This window comes from Macrotis lagotis, chromosome 4, assembly GCF_037893015.1.
Source record: "Macrotis lagotis isolate mMagLag1 chromosome 4, bilby.v1.9.chrom.fasta, whole genome shotgun sequence".
NCBI classification, from domain to species: Eukaryota; Metazoa; Chordata; class Mammalia; order Peramelemorphia; family Peramelidae; genus Macrotis; species Macrotis lagotis.
Window position 1 is genome coordinate 67688554 of NC_133661.1, and position 24775 is coordinate 67713328.

General features: G+C 32.2%; 1 protein-coding gene across 1 annotated transcript in view; it reads left to right on the top strand.

Moving 5' to 3' along the window:
• NRG3 (neuregulin 3) overlaps nucleotides 1–24775 on the top strand; it is a 1220394-nt gene that overhangs the window by 1034457 nt on the left and 161162 nt on the right. The window contains 1 exon segment of the mRNA XM_074231864.1: nucleotides 23562–23588. Within this exon segment, the coding sequence (XP_074087965.1) occupies nucleotides 23562–23588 (27 nt within the window).

Below are 24775 nucleotides of genomic sequence, written 5' to 3' on the forward strand. Positions count from 1 at the left end.
TTTATTATTGCTACAGCTAGCATTTATAAAACTATATTGAATAGTAATGGTGATAATGGGCATCTTTATTTCACCCTCAGAGTTAGTTTATGTAAGATTTTCCAGATTTTTCTAGTCTCGTCCCTTATGACTTCTAATAGAAAAATAGTGTTCCATCACATTCAGATACCACAATTTTTTCAGTCGTTCCCCAATTGATGGACATCTGAATTTTCATTTCTTTGCCACCACAAAAAGAGCTGTGATGATTATTTTTGTACATGTGGGTTGTTTACCCTTTTCTGTGATATCTTTGAGCTACAGACCTAGCAGTGGTATTATTGGTTCAAAGGGCATGAAAAAATTTGTTGCCATTGAGAATAACTAAAATTGCTCTCTAGAAAGGTTGAATCAGTTCACAACTCCAGCTGAAATGTATTAGTATCCCTGTTTTCCCACATCTCCTCCAACATTGATCATTTTCATTTTTGGTCATCTAGGCCAATCTGATAGGTATGACATAGTACTTCAGAGTTGTTTCAATTTGCATTTCCCTAATTTTTTTTTTAATGAATATAGAAAGCTTTAATTTCTTCAACTGAGAATTTCCTTTCCATATGTTTAGATTATTTATCAATTGGGGAATGACTTGTTATCTTATAAATTTGATTCAGTTCTCTCTATATATTTTAGAAATGAGGCCTTTGACAGAAACACTAGTTGTAAAAAAATCATTTGATGTAATCAAAATTATCTGTTTTGTCTTTTGTGATGTTCTCTATTTCTTCTATAATCATAAACTGCTCCCCTTTCTATGGATCTGACAGATAAACTATTCCTTCTTTCCTTAATTGGGTTTATGTCATCTTTAATGTCTAAATCATTTACCCACTTTGACTTTATGTTGGCATAGGGCATGAGATGTTCATTTATGCCTAGTTTCTGCCATACAATTTTCCAGTTTTCCCAGCATTTTTTATTGTAGTATGTTCTTCATCAAATAGTGGATTAACATAGTAATTTACTTTTGTTTCTTTTGCGTCTAGAGTATTAAGCTTATCTACAACTCCATTTCTTTTTTTTTCTTCTTTTTCTTCTTTTTTTAAAATATTTTTTTTGCAAGGCAATGGAGTTAAGTGACTTGTCCAAGGACACACAGTTAGGTCATTATTTAGAAGAAATCTTGGGAAAAGTCAGATTTGAACTCTGGTTCTCCTGACTCCAGGGCTTTGCTCTATCCACTGCTCCACCTATCTGCCCTTTGCAACTCCATTTCTTAACGAGTATCAAACAGTTTTGATGATTAATACTTAGTATAATTTTAGATCTAGTATGCCTAGAACTTCCTTTGCATTTTCATTAATTCTCTTGATATTCTTTTTATTGATATTTTATTTTTCCAAATACTTGTTATGAAAGTTTTTTTTAACCTTCATCCATATGCATATGTATATTTTTTAAGTTACAAAATTTCCTTCCCTCCTCCCCTAAATGGTATCCATCAGGTTAACATTGTACATACGATTTTTGGGTTAACATGTTTACAGATATCTCATTTTCAGTATGATAAATTAGGATTAAAGGAAAGAGATACATAAGACATTATTTTAATAAAGTGTTTATCAGATTCTGAAGGGGTTTTTTGTTTGTTTTTCTTCCTCTGGATGGGAATGACATTGTCCATAGCCAGTCTAATATGGTTGTTCCAGCTCTTTGAACTGCTGAAAGGAGCTGCTTCCATCAAGACTGATCATCTCATAATATTGTTGTTAATGTGTACATTGCATTCTTGGTTCTGCTCCCTTCACTCAGCTTCTGATCCTGCAAGTCATTCCATGCTTCTCTAGAGTCAAACCATTTATGTTTCCTATAGAAAAATAATATTCCATAGTATTCATGTACCATGACTTGTTTAGTCATTCCCCAATTGATGGGCATCCCCTCAGTTATCAATTCTTTGCCACTACAAAAGGAACTGCTATGAATATTTTGGAACATATAGGACTTTTCTCATGATTTCTTCTGAATATAGGCCTAGAATTAGAATTGCTGGGTCAAAGAGAATGAACATTTGTATTGCTCTTTGGGTATCATTTCATATTATTCTCCAGAATGGTTAGGTCCATTCACAATTCCACCAGCAATGACCCAATCCTCCCATAACCTCTCTAAGACTTATCATTTTACCTTTTTCCTCATCTTAGCCAATCTGGTAGGTGTGAGATGATACTTCATGGTTGTTTTAATTTGCATTTCTAATTCTCTTGATATTCTTGACCTTTTGTTCCTCCATATGAATTTAGTTACTATTTTTCTAGCAAATTAAGTTATTTTTTAAAAGTTTGATTGGTATGGAAATGAATAAGTAATTTAATTTGGGTAGAATTGTCATTTTATATTAGCTTGGCCTACCCATGAGCAATTGACATTTACCCAATTATTTAGATCTGATTTTATTTTTCTGAATAGTGTTTTATAATTGTTTTCATATAGATTCTGAGTCTACTTTGACAGGTAGACTTTCATGTATTTCATGTTCTCTACTGTTATTTTGAATGGAATTTCACTTAATGTTATATATTGCTAGTAATATATAGAAATTTTGTTGATTTTAGTGGGAGTTATTTCACATCCTGCAAATTTACCAGAGTTGCTAATTGTTTCAAGTAGTTTTTTTTAAGATGAATTTCTAGGGTTCTCTAAATATACCATCTTATCTGCAAAGAGTGAGAGTTTTAGTTTTTTTCATTTCCTATTTTAACTCTTTCAATTCCTTTTTCTTGTCTTATTGATAAAGCTAACATTTCTAATACAATATTGAATAATGGTGATGATGACAGACATCCTTGTTTCATCCCTGATCTTCCTGGGAATGCTTCTGTTTCTCCCCATTATGTATAATACTTATTGATGGCTTTAGATAGAAATTTATTGTTTCAAGCAATACTCCATTTATTCATATGCTATGTTTTTAATAGGAATAAGTGTTGCATTTTGTCAAAAGCATCTATTAAAGTAATCATATGATTTCTCTTGGGTTTGTTATCAATATGGTCAATTATGTCCAAAGTCTTTCTAATATTGAACCCTGCATTCCTGGTATAAATCCAATTTCAACAGGGTGGATTATCTTTTTGATAACTTGTTGTAATATTTTATTTAAAAATTTTGCCTCTATACTCATTAGGGAAATTGGTCTTTAATTTTCTTTCTGTGTTTCGACTCTTCCCAGTATAGGCATCAGCACCATATTGGTTTCATAGAAGGAGTTTGGTAGATCTTCTTATCTATTTTTTCAAATAGTTTGTATAGGTTTGGAACTAATATTTTCTTTAGTGTATTTTAGAATTCATCTGTAAATTCGTCTGGTCCAGGGATTTTTTCTTAGGTAGTTTACTTGATGGTTTGCTTACTTTTTTTTTCTGAGATAGAATTATTTAAGTATTTAATTTCATCTTCTTTTAATCTTGCAGTTTATATTTTTGTAAATTCATCCATTTCACTTAGATTGTCAAATTTATTGTCATATATATAATTGGGCAAAATGTTGCTGAATTTTAATTTTAATTTCCTCCTCATTAGTGGTGAATTCATCTTTTTCATTTTTGATACTAGTAGTTTGGTTTTCTGCTTTGTTTCATTTTTTTAACAAATTAACCAAAAATTTATCTCTTTTATTGTTTTTTAACAAAATCAACTCTTAGTTATATTTACATGTTCAATAGGTTTCTTTTGATTCTATTAATTTCTTTTTTGAATTTCAGAATTTCTAATTTTATTATTTATTTGGGGATTTTTAATTTCTTTCTTCAACTTTTATAGCTGCATACCTAATTCATTGATCTCTTTATCTATTTTATTCATGTATACATTTAAAGATATAATATTTCCCCTAATAATTGCTTTGGCTGTATTCTATGATTTTGACATGCTGCCTCCTTATTGTCATTGTCTTATTATGTATTTCTATGATTTGTTGTTTGATCCATTCATTCTTTAAAATCAGGTTATTAAACTTCCAATGAGTTTTAGATCTATCTCTCCATGAACCTTTATTGCATGTGATTTTTTATTGCATCATGACCTTAAAAAGATGTCTTTAATAATTTTGTCTTTTTTCTATTTGGTTATGAAGTTATTATGGACTAATAAGTGGTCAATTTTTGTGTAGGGCCATGTACCACAGGGAAAAAAAAACATATTCCTTTCTTTCATCTAATTTTCTCTATAAATCTATCATACCTAATTTTTGGAATATTCTTTTTGTCTCCTTAACTTCCTTCCTGTATATTTTATCTTAGATTTATCCAATTCCAATAGAGGGAGATTGAGATCCCCCACCAATAGAGTTTTGCTGTATGTTGTCCTGTAATTCATCTAATTTCTCCTCTAAGATTTTTGTATGCTATACTACTGATGCATGCATGTTTAGTATTGAAATTACTTCATAGTCTGTGGTACCTTTTAAGAGAATATAATTTCCTTCTTTATCTCTTTTAATGAGATCTATTTTTGCAATTGCTTTGTCTAAGATAAGGATTGCTACCTCTGCTTTTTTCACACCAACTGAAGCATAATATATTCTGCTCCAGTATTTCACCTTTACTCTGTGCATAGCTCTCAACTTCAAATGTATTTCTTGTAAGAAGCATATTATAGGATTCTGGTTTTTAATCCACTCTAATATCTGTTTCTGTTTTACCAAAGAGTTCATTCCATTTACACTCATTTACAATTATTAATTTTTTATTACCCACCATGTTATCTTCTCTTTGTTTGTGCCTTTTCCCCCCTCTCTTCACCCTATCCCTCCTTACCATTGTTTTCTTTTTGAATACTGCATCCTTCAATCTGTCCTCTATTTTTTCAGTCTCCCTCCATCTTCTCCCCTCTTTTCCTTTTCCACTTCCACTTTCCTTCCCTTCTATTAGTTAGTCCTTTCCTTCCCCCCTTCCCCTACTAATACTTAAATGTTATGATAAATTTCTAAATCCAACTTAGTACTTGTTATTCTCTCTTTAAGCCAAATCTGATAAGAATAAGATTCAAGCAATTCTCATCCCTCCCTTCTTTCTCTCTGCTTCAATAGGTCTGTTGCACCTCTTCACAGGTTGCAATTTACTCCATTCTGCCTCCCTCTTCCTCCAGTCTCATTTAAATTTTTCCCTCTTTTTCAACATCTTATTTTTTTTAAAAAAATCCTTCCATCAAAATAAACGTATGTCCAAACCTTCAGTATAAGTATACGCCCCCTATAATTCCCAAGAGTTTTGAGAATTTTTCTCCCAGGTAGGAGGAGGAAGGTCAGATTTTCTGTTCAGCTCTGGTCTTTTCATCAGGAAAGTTTGAAAGTCACCAATTTCCTTAAATGTTCAACTTTTTTCCTGAATGAGTCTGTTCAATTTTGCTTGGTAGTTGATACTCAATTGTAATTCAAGCTCTCTTGACATCAGCAATATCATATTCCAGGCCCTTCGATCCTCATCATTGATGCATCCAAATCTTGTGTAATCCTGATTGTTACTCCTGTGTATTTGAATTATTTCTTTCTGGCCACTTACAGGATTTTCTCCTTGATGTGATAATTCTGCATTTTCACTTTGGGATCTCTTTCAGGAGAGGATTGGTGGATTCTTTCAATTACTATTTTGCCTCTGGTTCCAGGATGTCAGGGCAGTTCTCCTGGATGATTTCCCAAATGGAGGAAGTCCAGGGTCTTTTTTTGATCATGGATTTCAAGTAGTCCAATTATTCTTAAATTATCTCTCCTGAATCTATTTTCCAAGTCATTTGTTTTACCACTGAGTTATTTTATATTTTCTTATTTTTTTGTTTTTTTATATATTTTGTTTAACAGATACTTGGTTTCTTATGAAATCATTAACTTCCATTACTTTTATTTGTTAAAGAGGTATTTTCTTCATTTAGCATTTGCATCTTTTTTTAAAAGAGCTGTTATCTTTTTCCAATTGTCCAATTGTATTTTTAAAGGATTTGTTTTCTTCTATCACTTTTTATTGTAGCATGCTAATTTTCTCCTGCATTTCTTTTCCCAATTTTTTCATTTGATTTTTAAAATCCTTTCTGAGATCTACAAAGACATCTTTCTTGGCTGAAGACCAATTCATATTCCCCCCATAGCTTCACAGGTAGCACCCCTTCTACTCTCCTTTTCTGAGCTTGTGTTTTACTCATCCTTCTCTCCAAGGTAACTTTCAGTGGATCCTGGTTTTCTTTGGCCTTTCTTCATTTTGAATTTAATTACCCATCCCAAGATTCTTCTGCTGGGAAAAGGGCTTTCTTATAGATCTTTATTATTGGACCCCTAGAGGTTTGCTAGCTGGTTGCCCTGGGTTGTTGATATTAGGAGCTCCTAGAGGTATATATTCAGTGAACTGAATGATAAGGGAAGTCTGGGGCTCTCTCTCTGGGCCATCTATGCTGGGGGTGTCAGCTGCCCACTTCTTATAGTGGAAATACCTGGGGCTATACCTGGGTTGTCCACACAGCCAAGTAACTGGGCTCTGCTGGTAAGATTCTAAAAGCTAAGGACTTTCTCAGTTGGGATGTTAGCAGCCCACTCTCTCCAGTTACCCATCTTGCAGCCAAGTCTTAACTCCACAACTTTTGCTCCTACAGCCTCAGATCTTAGGTTAATTCCCTGTCTCACCCTGTCAACCAAAAACTAGCTTTTGGCTTTCTTTCTTGGGCACACCCATGCTCCCCCAGGACAGATCTTCTGGAAGATGATTCATTCTGATCTTTGGTATATTTTGTTGCTCCAAAATCTACTAAGAGGCTTTATTAATGTCAGTTCTGAGGCAAACTCCAAAGTGCTTAGAAGAAATTCTGGTTTCCCTCTGCCAGCTTGATTGGAAGTTCCCATAAAGATAATTTTCAAAATTCATTTTTGTAAATTATTACTCCCTCCTAACTTTCTCTCCCTCTATCCTAGGCTAACAAGTAATCTGATACAGGTTATACATGTATAATCATGTAATACATATTTCCATATTAGTCATATTGTGTTAAGAGAATAACAAGAACAAAAAAGCATGAGAAGAAAAAATAAAAAATAAAAATATTAGCTTTGCTCAGCATTCAGATTCCATAGTTGTCTCTTTGAATATAAATGACATTTTTCCATCACAGGTCTTTTAGAATTAGCTTTAATCCATATATTACTGAGAAGAACTATATTTATCCTAGTTGATCATCATTCATTGTTGCTCTTAAAGTGCTTCATTATCTCCTGGTTCTGTTCACTTCATTCAGCAGCAGTTCATGTAAGTCTTTTCAGATTTTTCTGTTGTGTTTGTTCATCATTTCTTTAAGAACAATGATAATTCTCTTGCATTCACATGCCGCGATTTGTTAAACCATTCCCCAATTGATGGACATCCATCATCCAGGACATAATTTCCAATTCTATCCATTAAATAGAACTGCTATGAATATTCATGTATATGTTTATCTTTTTCCCTTTTGTGTAATCCATTGGTATCTAAACCTCATAGTAGTATTGCTAAATCAAAGGTATATGCAGTTTTTTGGGAACGTAATATCTTTTTTTTTGTTTTTTAAATTAAAGATAGAATGTTATTGTTGTAAAGTTTTTTTCTACTATATTTACTGGACTATTCTCCTAGAGTAGATTGCTGTTTTCTACCACAGCAATTTATTTGGGAAGTGAGAAAACAGCAAACAATTTAAGACTTTTTAAACAGTAATCTTTAGAGAGAGAAAATGTTTGCTGTAGCAATTATAGAAGATCAAGTTGGAGAGATCTCAGTGAGGTCTGAAGAAATCAAGAAAGATTCTTGGAGAAAGTAAGGAGTGCAGTTGATCTTAAAGCTGTTTCCGTATATAACTAAAATAATTCAGAAATAGACTATCTACATACTACTTAGAATCTTGAACAATATTAAAAAACTATTTAATTTATTGAATTGTCTTGCTTAAGAGATAAACCAAACACATGGACAAATTCATAACCAAATTTAATTCTTAACACATTACAATACAAAGAAACTAATTCATATCAGTTTTCAAAATCATCCAGGACATATTACTTTAGGGAATGATTTTAGAGTTGTGTTTTTTTCCTGCTTTCCTTATATAATAATTTTCCTTTTATTCTGCTGAAGAACCATACCATGGGAGTGAGTGTAAGGAGGAAGTTGAAAAACCTTTATTTTTTTGGTCTTATTTCAACTTTTCACAAAGTAAGAAAAATTAATCTTTATTTAAAAAGAAAGAGAACTCTTTGATTAACTTTTTTCCCCTAATGACAAAGGTACATATTGGAGTTATTGACCAATGGCAAAAATTAATTTAGTTAACTTTGATTCTTTTCATGTAGAAACTTGCTATACAGAATTAGTTTACTTTTAGTTTTCTTTTTTTAATTAATGTGGCTTATGTCTTTTTCTTTTCCTTATAAAAGTCCCTTCAAGCAACTCTGTTACAAATGGAAGGTCACCAAGTTGCAATTTATGCAAGGAATATAATGGAGTCAACTATAACCCTAATTTAGAAGATTCTTTTATGCTACTTTTTGAAATGTGAGCACTATGATTCAATTGCTGCTACTGAATTATAGGAAAAGCAATAACATCTCCATGTAATTGTTCTCTATAACTCTGTGTCAACAAAACTTTATCTCTCAAAAAATAATATTCAGATGTGAATAAACTTTAGAAGATACATTTTTAATTGTAAAATATATTTAAATATGAATTATACCCAAAGAACTGGCGATGACCAATATGGAAGATAAAAAAAGATCCTGACTTAGGAAATAGATGATCTGATTTCTATTCAATCTTCTTTTAATTAATTATTTAACCTTGATTTTCCTTCTTCACTACTCAATTTCCCCTTTTGTTAAATGATGGGATTAAATAAGTCATTTTAAACTTCCTTTAAGGTCTGACATCCTATGATGGTTACAAAGATATTCTTCACTGCATTATAATCTCATGAAATATAGCTTTTAGATTTCTGCATAGTAAAGAATTGACAGGTAATTTGCTCCTTTTCTATTCTCACTATTCTAGAATACGCCAATTTTCTCTGCCTTATATTTTTATTCAGGACCATATTGGAATTTTTATTTTTACAATATTTTACTGAGACACCTGAGTGATGATCTGCTTAAATGTTCCCAGTCAAAAATGGGAAATTGATATGCAGAATAAGATTCAACATAGGAAGAAGACTAAGAAGTACTTTTCCATAAATATTAGCAGAACTTCAGAGTAGAATAGAGACTCCTTGAGGGTAGGAAAATATTTTCCATTTGTGTTTTTAGTCCCTATTCAGTAAATAGTACAGTTTTTTGGACACAATGGTTACTTAATAGTAGTCACTTTTTGAATGGCATTGGAATAGAATCAAATGCATGAATTGTTCATATTTGGGAAAAAAGTCTGATGTAATAGATTAAAACACAAACTTAGAAACTTCATTACAGAACCACAAAATACAATAGTGAAATAATGAAAAAATAAATATAGGAGAGAGACAATAAGGAAAGGATCATATTTATCAGAGAAATTTGCATTTTGAGTATGATATAATTTGCAATAAAGCATGTTCAGGACTTTTGAAAAAGATAAAATGGGAGAAATACTAGGGACAAACCAGACTGAACATATGTGATGACCCACTATGAAACTGTGAAGACAAATAATAATTAACTATCAGTGTAGAACAAATTTTTTTTGTTCTTTTTTTTTTTTGCAAGGCAAATGGGGTTAAGTGGCTTGCCCAAGGCCACACAGCTAGGTAATTATTAAGTGTCTGAGCCCAGATTTGAACCCAGGTACTCCTGACTCCAAGGCTAGTGCTTTATCCATTACGCCACCTAGCCGCCGTCCATTATGCCACCTAGCCGCCCAGTGTAGAACAAATTAAAAAAAAAATTAAAAAATAAATAAAGAATGAGATTTTCAGGATTTTTTTTTCTAGCTAAGAGTAGAGGTAAAGATACAGATCAGTATACAATACCAAAGATTTTCTCCATTATGCTAAAGGCAGTTATATGACCCAGATAATTAAGAATCCAGTGATTCTTAATCCAGTGATCCTGTAATGAAATTTAACTTCTGGAGAGGAGCTTCCAGAGAATAAAGGAACACTTGTCACTAGTAACAAAAGGGGGAAAAAAATGAGAATTGAAATCATTCCCAAAGGATGTGAGTAGAATTTAGTATCTGAAATTTGGGGATTAGAATTATATGATTAAGACTCACTCATCTATTAACCTGAATTTTTATAAAATACAGAATATTTTGAGAAACGTCCTGAAGAAATTTCTTTTCTTCAGGTAAAGTTTAAAGAATTCTACCCTAGAGAAGAGATGATGAAGGAAAAAGACAGTAGTCTATTCTTTGAGTTAAAGTTTGTGTAAATAAAATAAAGAAGGTTAAATAGGTACGTAAATTAATGAGATTGAAAAAAATTCCTAGAACTTAGACAAGACTTCAGATACTGAATGTTTAGGGGGAGAAATATGTTGAAGGTGTAGGTCAGGGGTGCAGGGGTGGGAAACAAAGCCTCAAAGTCCATTTTGGGGAAACTTCTGTCCCTCACACAGTTAGAGGTTCTCTTTTGATTTGTCAGTTGTCATCTTTCATCCATTCATTGTTCAAGAATTTCATGCTCATATCCTCAAAATGTGCCTACCATTTCCTCTTTCTTTAAATATCAAAAATAAAGCAGATGTCCTTCCTTATTTTTACAAAATACGGTTTTTTTTCTGAGAAGAAAATAATAGATATTCAACATACCTTAATATGAATGATCAGGTCTTTCTAGACCTGATGGGATAAAACTGATTTTAATTAAATGATATTTTCTCTCAATAGCAAAGCAGTCAAATATTGAGATGGGATCAACTGGCTTCTAAACCTAAAGGAAAAAAATGAAACAGAATACTTCTTAGTGCAGTGTAAAGAATAATACTGGACAAACAAAATAGACTTTCTACTGATGCTATGTGAACAAGACATTTAAATCTTTATTGAGTTCCCTATTTTAAATGTGATATTATAAAATCTTTCAGATTTTTACAGTTTTAGAGAGTGACTTGTTTTGACTAAGCATATTTTCGTTTTCTAGAGCTTCACACACACAATAAATTGCTTCTGCCTCTGAGTAGAATGCAAGTGCTTCTTTCAGAGAGGAAATGTATATCAATCAATCAATATCCATTGAGGGTATAACACCTAGTTCTTGTTCTGAATGAGTCAACAATCTATTTGGAAAGTGAGAAAACAGCAGACAATTTAAGATTCTTTAAACAGTAATCTTTAGAGAGAGAAAATGTTTGCTGTAACAATTATAGAATATCAAGTTGGAGAGATCTCAGTGAGGTCTGAAGAAATCAAGGATTCTTGGAGAAAGTAGGGATTGAACTTGATCTTTTTTTTAGGTTTTTTTTTTTGGCAAGACAGTGGGGTTAAGTGGCTTGCCCAAGGCCACATAGGTAGGTAATTATTAAGTGTCTGAGGCCGAATTTGAGCTCAGGTCCTCCTGACTCCAGGGCCTGTGGTGTATCCACTATGCCACCTAGCTGCTCCTGAACTTGATCTTAAAGCTCAGGTGTGTTTTGAATTTCTGGATGAGAGAGAGAGAGGAAGTATTAGAGATAAAAAGATTAGCAGGAAATAAGGAGATCTTTCAAAGTTAGGCAGTGAGAAGTAAATGTGTTTGAAGACCTAAGATTTCATTTGACCTTATATAGTTACTAACTTTGGTATCCTGGGAAAATTGCTTAAATTACTTATCTTCAGTTTCATCATCTACAGATGGTATCTATTTTACAGAATAATTATGAGGACTAAATGAAATAATGCTTAGAAATGATTTTGCAAATCTGGAATTTTTCAGAAATGTAAGTTATTATTATTCCATTTAACACTATGGAGAACTGGCATCCCTTGGAGATTTTTGAAGAGGATGACTATTTTGATGTGGAAAGGAAAAATTATTATTGCCATTTGCTTTATTTGTGCTAACAAGACAGATTTAAAAAGCCTCTCCCATTCTGAAATAACACAAGTGCAGGTCATAATGCATTCTCTTTCTTTATTCATATCACTGATTTTTTTATCCTGGAAGATCTTGGTTCACATGTCAATTTATATGGCAAATCAATTATCTTCACTATCATTGGAGGGAGCTAAAGTCCAGCAGGTTGGTAAAGGTCAATAACTAAATTTCCATCTGCTCTGAATCCCTTATGAAGCACTAGTAATCATTCTGGAAAGGGAAAAAAAAAACACATTGCTGGAAATAAAAATTCAATTGGTTAATGAACAGAAGTACATGTAGTCATTTCAAGAATATAATACCAGGAAGAGGGTATAGTAGTAGAACCATATTTGACTAGTGATCAGCTTTAACTTTTAAAAAATAGTTATGAAACTATCTATATTTATCTATTCATATGACATATAGAGTACACAGGAGAAAGTGTTAGTATACAAGCAAACCAGATTTCAAATCTGGGCTCTAATATTTATTAGCTAAACGAGTGTGGTTAAATCAGTCTCTCTGGTTCAGTTTTTTTTTCTCTGTCCAACTGATTTTGTATGATAAGATTCTCTTCATTGGTACAGATTCAATACTCCATGACTGCCTAATAATCTCAAATAAATTACTCTTTTGTGATTCACTATACATAATAATATTTACTTAATTAGCATTTGGAAAAAAAGAGAGGTAGATGTGTTTGAAGACCCAAGATTTCATTTGACTCAGTATACCATACTGAGAACCAAAAGTTCTTAGTATATCATGCTTCAGTATGCCATGGAGTTGTTCTATCCTTTTAAAAATAGAGAAATCAAGAGTACACTTTGAATGTAAAATGTTCCAACAGATTGCAACAGAAATCAGAGAGACAGAATAGAAAATACCAGACAGTACCATAGATTTTACATGTTCTCCTAATGAAAGTAATCTCAATCAAAAGAGTCCAAAATCTCACCAAAGGAGAAATTGCCTAAAATCTCTATGGAGGAAAACTAGAAAGAGATACATAATCAAGACAGTGGCTCTTTTGTCTTTTGGTTTCTTCACAATCTTTCCCTCCCTTCAGGATCCTCTCTCTTGAAAGAACTTGGATCCATGTCTTCTATCAAAGTTGGAGACCAGAAAAACTAGGTTTTCTCCAATCTCAAAATCTCACGTACTCAAAATTGCTTCAAGGGGTAGCTAGGGAGCTAGTGGATAAAGCTCCGGCCCTGGAGTCAGGAGTACCTGAGTTCAAATCTGACCTCAGACACTTAATAATTACCTAGCTGTGTGGCCTTGGGTAAGCCACTTAACCCCATTTTGCCTTGCAAAAAAAAAACAAAAAAAACTAAAAATATTGTTTCAGACAGGCATGGAACAGTGATTAATAAATATCAAATAAATTAAGAAATAGACTAATGAGATTTCTTTCCTGAATCAATGAGGAAAGAATTATGCAAATGAGCTTGGGTCTTTGGATTCAATATAATAAGCTCTGCTGTACTTCAATCTTACAGGATTTCTCTAAAGCTAAAATGACATTTTTGAAATGTTCTTAGCAAATTTCAGCATAGTTCACTGGAACTATATAGCTTTGTGAAATTTCAAAATCTGAATTTCTAAGTATAGATTTATTTTGCATTAATTTATATTGCTAATCTCATAATTTGAAGGGTCCTTAGAGTCATTTAGGGGTTTTTACTCTAGGGTCCATTAATGAAAGAGAGAGAGAGAGAGAAGAGAATAGATATCTACATTTTAACATAATTTGTCTCCTTTGTAATCCTTTATTTAATCCATTTAAAAAGATTTTTTGAGGGGCATGTCAATAAGCTTAATCAGATGACCTGAAGGATGCATGAAACATGCACAGAGAGGATAAGACTCCCTGTCCTACAGCATATCCCTGTCCATTTCATAAATCCTTTCTAACTCTACTTAAATAAGTATTGGTTATCTTCTTTAGAAAACATTTCTTGGAAGAAGAGATTATTTCATTCTTTTATTTGCGAGCCAAACATGTAACATAATGCCTTTCACAGAATAGTAACTTAAGAAGTACTTTTGAAATGAATTATTCTTTTCACAGTATTTCCCAGGTGTGATATTACAAGTGATATCAAAGATTTTTACCCTATATTGAATGACAATTAGTATTTTACTGTTTCAAACCATTTAATTTTTTTGTTTTGTATTTCTTTTTGCAATGCAATAGGGTTGTGAGTTGTCCAAGGTCACACAATTAGGTAATTATTAAGTGTCTGAGACTGAATTTGAATTCAGGACTGGTACTCTATCTACTGTGCAACTAGCTGCCCCTATTTCAAACCATTTTAAAGGGTTTAACTCACTAATAAAAAAAGTTCTCATTCAAGGATTAATGAAAGGGGATGGAAGTTGGTGGGATCATTGCGATTAGAATCTAAGTACACAAATCTTACTCCTATTGAGTAGCCTTACTATTTGTTTATTTAATTATATAAATAAAGCTAGGGGAGAAGAAAGTGGGTTTATATTTTCTAGTGTCTATTTGGCCACTGTCTAGCTTTGTCACTTTGGACAAAATACTTGATTTCTTCAAGTTTGAGATTTTCCACCTTGATTTGGAGTGGGCAAGGGGTAAGAAGGTGATTTTGTAAAAGAATGGGGTTCCTTAACCCTTTGTAGATTTTAGATCCTTTTGCTAATCTAATGAAACTCTTTGTATCTTTCTCAGAATAATATTCTAAGTGCACAAAATACATAGAAATATAATAAAACCAATTATGTTGAAATACATTTGTCAGAATATTTTTAAAAAATTTTTAATCCATAAATTCCAAGTGAAGAAATCCTGGACTAGAGAATCACAAAACCTCCTTTGTTTCCTAGATTTTCTTTTTGATGATAAAATGCCCTACCAAAAGAAATTCAGCCTCTTAGGGGAAAAGATGGTAACAGGAGACAACTCTACCTAGTTTCTTTTTTCTTCTTTATCAGCCAGTTCCAGCCTTGGGCATATTTTGTGTTATTATCCACTTAATGGAAACAGATAGATAAAGAATAATATACTTTGCATAAAAGGAGGAGACATAGCACTTTCAACTGATTATGCTTTTAGGGGGAAAAGTGTAGTTCTAGTGCTACATTTTAAGTCTGGAGAAGTGATAAATCAATCTATTAATGAACCCAAGTGAATCTTCTCCTGTGCTCATTATCAAGCATTCCCAGGTGCTTAGGAGTTTATAAAGGATAAATTAATGTGACTTTTAAACTTAGCAACAAAAATACATAGCACCAAGACTATAAGCCATGAAACTGCTCCTGGAACAGCAGTTATTAAAGAAAAGACATATAAAAGTAAATTGGAAAATGGATAGTGTTCTCATTTTTATTTTATGTTGTTATAATATAGATAATTATCCACAGCAGGAAATACCAGGGCTATTATATTTTTCCCACTGATTTACTCATTCCCATCAAATTTCTCTTTTATTTCTATCATTGTGCAAACAGACGTCTAATATCTGACCAAAGTTTCAAAGAAGATATTCTGGGTAATGACATCAAATAAATAATATCAAGTTACATTATTCATTACCTGGGTCATGTTTCCTTTACCACAGGAACTGCTTACTTCTTTTCTAAAGTCCCAGAGAACAATTGCATCCTTTTGGGGTACCAACTTTTTTGTGGAGTCTTGCATTAAGCATTTGAGACTTTCAGTGAAGAAAGACAAAAATTGACTTTGTCCTCAGTGAGGTTCACTGACTTTGAGAAAATTGCCCATATAGAAAGAGTTAAAAGTGAACATGATATTGAATTGATTACAATAAGAAATCTGTTTTTCACTAAAGTTTAATAAAGTCCGAACACAGAGTTTAAGTGATTTGTCCAAGGTCACACAGAGGGCAAATTACTGAGGATAAATTTGAATATTGGTCTTCTGACTTTAAATTCATTATACTTTCATTTGTACCATAATTTCCATTTGAAGCCAGATCTTGACTTTAAGACTGGTTTTCCATTAAGTACTCTATGCTCCCTTTTAAATATTGCAAAATTCTTACATTATATAATATAGATTTGCCTTCCAATATAAATTGGAAAATTTTATATATGCACATCTGAGAAAATAAGAGAATGGTTATTAATTTCAAAAGTTCTTCAGTTTGCAAAATATTTCTGTGTGATTGTATGGTTAAAAATAGCCTATCCTAATTGGTGTAAAATGTGGTACTCTTTACTGGGATTAGGGATTTGTATAAAATAAGACTCCCCTATATACCAAATAAATTGGGACAAAATTGTGTATGTTTAAGTCAGGTTTAAAGTTGTCAGAGTATACTGCATGTTGCTAGGTATATTACCTAAGTGCAGGTACAAATTTCAAATATGTTGACCTGACTTATAGGATCTTTAACTGGGTTAGGTTTAAAATTTCTTTTCAGAATGCTCTTTCCTTAACCATATATTTCATTTTTCTTCTTCTTCTTCTTATTTTTATGCATACAACTGGAAAGTTAGATTAAGGGCATGGTTTTTAATGTTTTCCTTGACTATGGGTTTAATCAACTGATATTCTAACTAGAAATTTGCATAATATGGAAGACTCAGTATCTTCTTAATTATATTCTTTGTATTTTTTACTACTATGCCTCCTCCCCTTCTTGCATTTTTTAAAATTATAATCATTATTCTTATTACACATAATCTCTCCTGTATAGCTTCATTAGACCTAGGATAAGTGGAAGCCAAAAAGGTAAGAGAAGTAGAAGGGCATATAATAGAACTGTGCAGAGACAGATACTAGCCTGTTTGGAACTATACAAAAGCAAAGGCAGAAATCTCATTTGACAATTAAGTTTCAACCTGTGTACCAGGTTCTAATGATTTTCACAGTTAAATTTTCAGGGATTGTACCAATGTATTAAATGCCAGTGGAATATAAGTTGAATCATTGACTGTGAAACTTGGGAAAGGAGATAATCATTAGTATAAACCCCTCATTTTATAGAAAAGGGAACATCATGGTCACTAGAGAGATGACAATTAAGTTGTACAGCATGATACAGGAAGATAGGAGCAGAAATCAATGTGAGACTGAAATGATTTCATCTTTTTGACTCCTAAGGACCCAGAACAGTGTTTGGCACATAGTTGCTTAGTAAATGTATAGTTCAATTATTTCCTTTTAAAATATGCTGTTTTTGCATTTTTCTTTCTTTTTTTGTTAGTTTTATCTCAATAATACCATTATAAGTGCTTATGTTTGCATAAATTTATATGGAGGTGGCTTATACACACACATACTTACATATATGCATACACATAAACACATTTCAAAAAATTTATTCTGTTCATAAGGATTACAAAAAAATCTCAATATCAGATCAAGAAAGACCCTTATGTTCATCTCCCCAACTTTCTTATTCTCTCTGATTTTCCTGATTTCCCTCCCCTCTTCTCTGTCACACTATCCTTTTATTTTTTTATTTTATTGATAGTAATTTTTTTATCATTTTCATTTCAAAATCTTCTCATCTTCTTGAAAGTCATCCATGAAAGAACCAAAAAGAAAGAAAGAAAAGCAGTTCAGCAAAACATTTCATCTTAGTCTGACAAAATATTCAATATATGCAACAAGCCATTTCTATAGTCCACCATCTCAACAACAAGAAAGGCTTCCTCTCTTTCACTGTACAGGCAATTAAGATACATTTTTGAAACACTGATTTCTAGACTTAGTCTGTTCTCCACATTTAATTGTCAAAACATAATCTATTTAATCAAATTAAAGCAATCACTTTTACAATTTCCAAATCAAATAATCAACAAACACTTATTAAAGTCCTATTATATAACAGATACACTTATAAATGACAAGGATATAAAATTAAAGATGTAAAAATCTACTCACAAGCACCTTACATTCCAATAAAACAACAATTACAAAGAAAATAATTAAGTGTTTAAATCAAGGTGATAGGGTGGGAGGACATTAGTATTTGGGAGAGTGAAGAAAGGCTTCACATAAATGATTATACATAAGCTATATCTTGAAAGAAGAAGATAATTGTGTGAATCAAAGATTAGGAGGGAGGGAGCAGCTAGGTGGCACCAGTTTTGGAGTCAGGAGGACCTGAGTTCAAATCCAGTCTCAGACACTTAATTGCATAGCCATGTGACCTTGAGCAAGTCACTTAACTCCTTTTTCTTAAATAAATAAAATTAAATAAAACGATTAGGAGGGAATATATTTCAGGCCTGAGGGACAATCAGTCAATCAGCATAAATATATGGGGTGCTAAGTCTGAGAATTAATCTACTGTTCAGTCATCTCAGGTATATCTTACTCTTCATGATTCCATACAGTATTTTCTTATGAAAGATACAACAGTGGTTTGCCATTTCTATCTCCTACTGATGAGAAATTAAGATAAACAAGCTTAAGTGACTTTCTGGGGGTAAATGTCTGAGACCATATTTGAGTTTGTCTTTCTGACTTCAGACCTAGCAACAATCATTGAATATATGATAAGAGAAAGGAATTCATTAAGGATAACTCTAAGGGTATGAATGTGAGACACTGAAAAAATGATGCTTTCCACAGAAATAGGGATGTTCCAAGGAGAATTTGTTTGAAGAGATATATTGTCTGTAAATGTGTTGAATTTGAAATTTCTCAGGCACATGTGATTTTTAATTTCCAATACCCAGTTGGTAATATAGAACAAAAACTTGGGACAGAAACTGAGCACTGTTTATGGATCCATGAATCATCTACATAGATAACATGAATTGATATTGTACCTATTTAGAAGAGTTGTGGGTTTTTTTTTTTATTTCTCCCATTCTATTGAACAGAATGGGAAAAAAGGAATGGAAATTACAGATAGAGGGAAAAATGAAGAATAAGGAGTGATAGCAGATGAGGACAATAATAAAGAGAGTTGATGACTATGTGGTTTAAATCATTAATTATGGGAGTGATATTGGAAAGAAAGTAAAACAAAGTCAGAAAGTGGGGGGGGGCTTCTAGGTGGCACAATGGATAGAGCACCAGCCCTGGAGTCAGAAGACTACTTGAGTTCAAATCCAGACTCAGACACTTAATAATTAACTAGCTCTGTGGCCTTGGGGAAGCCACTTAACCCCATTTGCCTTGCAAAAAAAAAAGCCTCATTTGCCTTGAAAAATATATTAAAAAAAAGAAAGTGAGGTGAGGGGTTTGGGAGAATTAGAGATTCCAATTGACATCAAGGCTACTTTTAAGTGTGAAATGATGCAAGCCTCTTTCAGGGAAGCTAAAAAAGACTGTTCTCTATTTAAAACTTGTATAAGGAAAAGGGTCACCCATAAGCAATCAGTTGTAGTTGGAAGAATGGAAGGTAAAAAATTCCTGAAGTCTCCACTTAAAAAGGATCCCCAGGAAAATCATTTTTCCCCCTTAGTTTTCCTTGGTATTGAGCTGCAAAACCTCATCATCAAGAAACTAATCATTTTATGAAATTACATAAATGTAGGTACTCATACTTTACCAGTATCCTTAGTACCCTCTGTCCATCTGATTAGAGGATGGAGCAAAGAAGTCCTCCCTAAACCTCTAGTAGAAGAGGGATTATGGGAAAACCATCTCTTCATTTTCTATCTTTACCCTCCCTTTTCAGATGTGTGTATGTGTGTTTGGGTGTGTGTGTTGCAGGTGGGGTGGGGGGAGTGTTGTCTTCATTAGATTGTAACTTCCTTAAGGTCAGGGACTGTATTTCTTTTTTGTCTTTGTTGTTGTTTATATCACATATAGCCAGGCACTTATCAGACACTTAATAAATGGGTTTGACTGACTGGCCAAAACATGAAATTTTTTGGAAGAAAATTTCTGTCTTTAGTTTTCCCTGAATGATTCTACTGTCTGATCTCCATGGTTGCCTGCTTTCCTTCCATTGATACAAATGATTGTTCTTTTAGGGGATGAGTGAACAGAACACTGAACTACTCAGTGAATTGGAAATCAGTCATATAGATTTGTGAGGATAAAAATATATTGTATGACTAGATCTTGGGGATAACTTAAAAGGATTGTAAAGGGTGCTTTTTAATTAAAAAATAGGTTTTCCTCATCTATTTCTGATTCCTATGATGTGTACCTCAGACCTCATTATTATCATCTCCTCTCGGGTGGAAGAACATGCCATCAGTACTTTTGGAAGGGAATTGAAATCTGGGGCTCAAACCATGACTTTTGGATGGAGAGTGGAAGACTTTCAAGAAGTAGACATAATATACAGTGTTATTGAGTATAAATGGACTTTTCCAGATTTTTCTACTATATAGATTCCAATAGAAATTTTTTCAAAGTGAATCCAAATAATTAAAAAGAATTGACTAGAATTAGGATAGAGATAAATAAATAAGCTGACTTCCTTTTTTTCATATTTTAAAAAGAAACTATTATTTTTCATGATAGATTTCCCACCAAATTTTTGGTCATTATTTAAATATTTTTTGGCTTTATTGATTATACTATTCAAAACTGCAGGACTGGAAGGGATTTTTTTTTTAATCTAAAGACTTTAATAAATTTCCTTCTTTGACCTATACAATATTTGGGTTATTATTTCCCTGTGCAATTAATGATAAATATATATATGTATATATACATATATATATAACATTTTTCATATCTATAATTTCTTCAGTTAGATTATCAACTCACTGAATATTATAACATATGCAAATTAGTTGGGGATATAGTAAAAAAACATTTAATGTTTCACCTGGAATCATGAATTGTATAGTTCTAAGGTGAAATAGTTCTGTGATAATGGGTAAAAAATGTGGTCTCTTTGAATCCCAAGTTCCTTGCGATTAAATGAAGATATCAATTTCAAATTTACTTTCCCAATCATAATCAGTGAAGAGAACAAATAACAAAATGGAAAATGGAAATTCTGATCAACGGTTTTTAGAGGATTAGAACTTTCAGAGAAATTATGTAAAATAACAATAAAAACAACAATAGTAATACCATGAAGGGAAAACAACCATTGGTTTAAATTATGGTTTCTTTCTAAATAATGATAGAAGTTTGAGCCCTCTGAACTTTAAATTATATTTCACATAAAATAACTTTATTAATGTTTAAATTAAAAAAGTAATGCAGATTATATTTCACTTCAGCTCATTCTAAACTACTCATTGTTGTGAAATATCCAAATGTTAACTTTACAAGAAACCCATAGCCTTCAAATAGATCTTTTATGATATGTTGAGATAATCACAGAAGTTGAATACCACATTTCAATCAATCAAAGAATCTAGAAATAAAAATTGTCTCTCCTAATACTTCTTTTGCTTAGGGGAAAGAACACACCCACTGGAGTCTGAGGAACTGATTCCACACTACTTGCAGGACTTTGGATAATTCATTGAATCTATCTGAACCTTAGTTTATTCAAATAATTTTAAAAAATGAAAAGGTTGTCATAAATGGTCTCTGAGTTTCCTTCTGGTTCTATATTTATGATCCTTTTATCTGATTTTTCTATTGAAAAGGTACCAGACCTCAGTTTCTGCATTCAATCCGTCAACAATAATCATAGACTGATGCAGGGAAGTGAATAATGACCCTGGATTCAGAAAGAACTTTGTTAAATCAATCTCAGGCATTTACTAACTATGTGACTCTGTGCAAGCCACTTCACCTCTTTTTGTTTCAGGACCTCCAATGTGTAAAAAGGTTATGAAGATCAAATGAGATAACATTTGTAAACCATTTTGTAAATCTTAACATGCTATATAAATGCGAACTTTTCTATATCATTTTAATGACTAACGATGCACCAAGAAATGCACTAGACAGTGAGGATTTCAAGACAAAACTAAAATACCTCTAATTTCAAGGACCTTACTTTCTTTTGGAAGTGCACTTTCATGCACCCATGGAAATACAAGCAACATTAATATAAAATGAATGCAAGGTGATATATCTACTGAAAGAAGATTCTCTTCCAAGAGAGTGATTCTACTGTCTGATCTCCATGGTTGCCTGCTTTCCTTCCATTGATACAGCCAACAAGGAAGACTTTCCATAGATAATGGTATTTTACCTCTGCTTTTCAAGAATCTAGGGATTATAAAATGCAGAGATCAAGAGGTGATCTATCACAGACATGTTTATAGAATCAGGTGCATGGAATGTCAAGCGTGGTAGAAGAGCAAGATAATGAACATTTTTGGATCATTGAATGTAGGAAAATGAGTAATATCTTATAAAATGAGTTATAGCTTATAAAAACTTATAAAAGCAGGTTAAAACCAGATATTAAAGGACATTAAATGACAAATAGAAAATCTTATATTTGAATCTAGGAGAAAGATGGAATCACTGAAATGCATTTGTAAATGAGAGGTTAGGACTTAATGATCCCTGATGTCCTTTCTAGTTGCAGTTGTGTGATCTTATGTATTCTCTACTCATGTTAAACCTCAGGATATGAATTGACTCATTCCAGGCAGCTAAATATTACACTGACAATATACATGTACCAAGAGAAATCAGCAATCATATAATAATTATATGAATAATTATCTTTTAATGAATAATTATCTTTTAATGAAACCGGCATGAAGATAACCTTGATATATTGAAGGACATTACTTTTTCCCCTAGTCTCTGATAGATCCTATCCAACAGAAAGAATTCTAGTAGACTGGCAACTTTCTATCTTTCTATTTATAAATACACACAGTGACTCAGAACTGTCTTAAAGTTTTACAGAGTTTTCTGAAGCTTACAGAACCTAGGTAACTTTTACATATGACATAACAAAGACTCAAAGGAAGCATTGGAATTTGTCTTCTCAACTCCAAGTCTAGCATACAACCCACAATATTTAGACCAACCTCATTGTCTCACTTTTGTGAGTGTCTATATACATGCACATACATGTGCAGACAAACACAGATAAATGTAGTCAAAACTTTTTTTACTCAAAGCTTGATATATCATAACTTTGAGGAAATTACATCCAATGAAAATCAGTATGTTATTATGTAACTTAAAGTCTCAGAGAATTTCCTAAGGACACTGGTTAAGTGATTTGTCCTCTGTAATTTGTTCAGGATGCATCAGGGTTTAAATATAAACTTTCCTGATTCCAGAGTCAACCCTCTCTCTCTATTCTGTGGCTATGTGAATATGGACAGATTTATGTAAATGAATCGGTTCTTTCTATATTATTGTTGTCTACAAATGCCTTGCTGAAAATGACCAACATTTTAACATTATGATTTTTTTCTTATGGTTTTCTATATTTACAGATTTTCAGATTCCTTCCAAATATTCTTTTGAGCCCTGAGATATATAAGAATGACTAAACTTGAGCAATATTTCATGTTATTCTTTATAAATCTTAAGTGCATATATCTTATAATGAGTATTTTGGTTAGTAATTTAATGTCCTTCCTACCCTAGATCGTAATATTTATAGGTTTTTTTATTGTACATGGTTCACTTCTAATCTCCCCTTTTTTTCTCTTTCTTTTCTTTTTCTTCTTCTATGCTTGCATTGGTGTAGCAGACCACTTGGGGATTGAATTCATGGGTAAGATCTCACAACTCATATTGTTGATACTTTGAAAAGCTGCTTTCTACATTTACTCCAAATCATCCTTAGCTTCTGAATTTGCTTGTGTTTATGTGTCTAAGTATTACGTTACTGCTGAAATTATAAAACAAACAAAACAAAACCTACATACTCTATGTTTTCCTCACTTATGTAAGTCAACCTCACAGAGTTCTCTGGCATACTTCTATTTGCTTTGTTTTGGAAGTAAACTGATTATTTGCATTTTAATGTAGCCAGTTTTATATTTTTTATGGCTTTTGGATTATAGTTTCTTACTGAATATTTTATTTTAGAGAAAAATAGTCCTATTGGTTAGACTATTCCAGAGTTTTTATTCCCTAAAGAAAGCTTAAACTTGTACTTGGATTTCTAAAAAGTAGTCATGGTTTTGTATTATCTGAGAGGTTACTAACTGCAGTTGGTGTCATTTTCTGTAATTTCTGACAACATAACATTTTGGCTGTGATAAGCTGAAAGTGCATTACTAAATGAAATGGTGAGAGAAATCTTAGGAAAATATGTTGAAGTTTTACATTAATATTCTTCAAAATGAGATGAATCTATCTTAAATCCCTCCCAAGAGAATTTCATTACTGATATATTTAAAAGAATGTTACAAAGTGGTTCAACAGCTCAGAACTCAAAGATAGACTTATAAGAAAACATCACTTATCATTAAATCATATGAATTTTCTGTTAACTCATCCATGTATAGCAATTTCTTCCCAAGAGAGTTTCAATACTATTCAAAAGGAGTTGTATATATATATATATATATATATATATATATATATATATACACATTGATAGTAGAAGGTATTTAAAGAATGATGGGAGGGAGATGGGAATAGAGGGAAGTGAATAGAAAATGAAAGTTATATTTGCTATATAGACAAAAATGATTAATTCAAGATATATTATGGAACTAAAAGCTAAGGAAAATGTTATATGTCTCTTTTTACTGGTTCCAGAAATCATTGGCACCCATATTTCTTTAAGCTACACTTAACAGAATATCCAAGATTATATTTCTCTTTCTGTAATTACATAGAAGATGGATTTCACTCCAATAATGTAGATTACTCTAAATCCTAATTAAGCTAGCAGTGAAGAGGAAAAATGCACTTTAAAATATGCTTGCATGTAGGGGGAATTTTATTAAA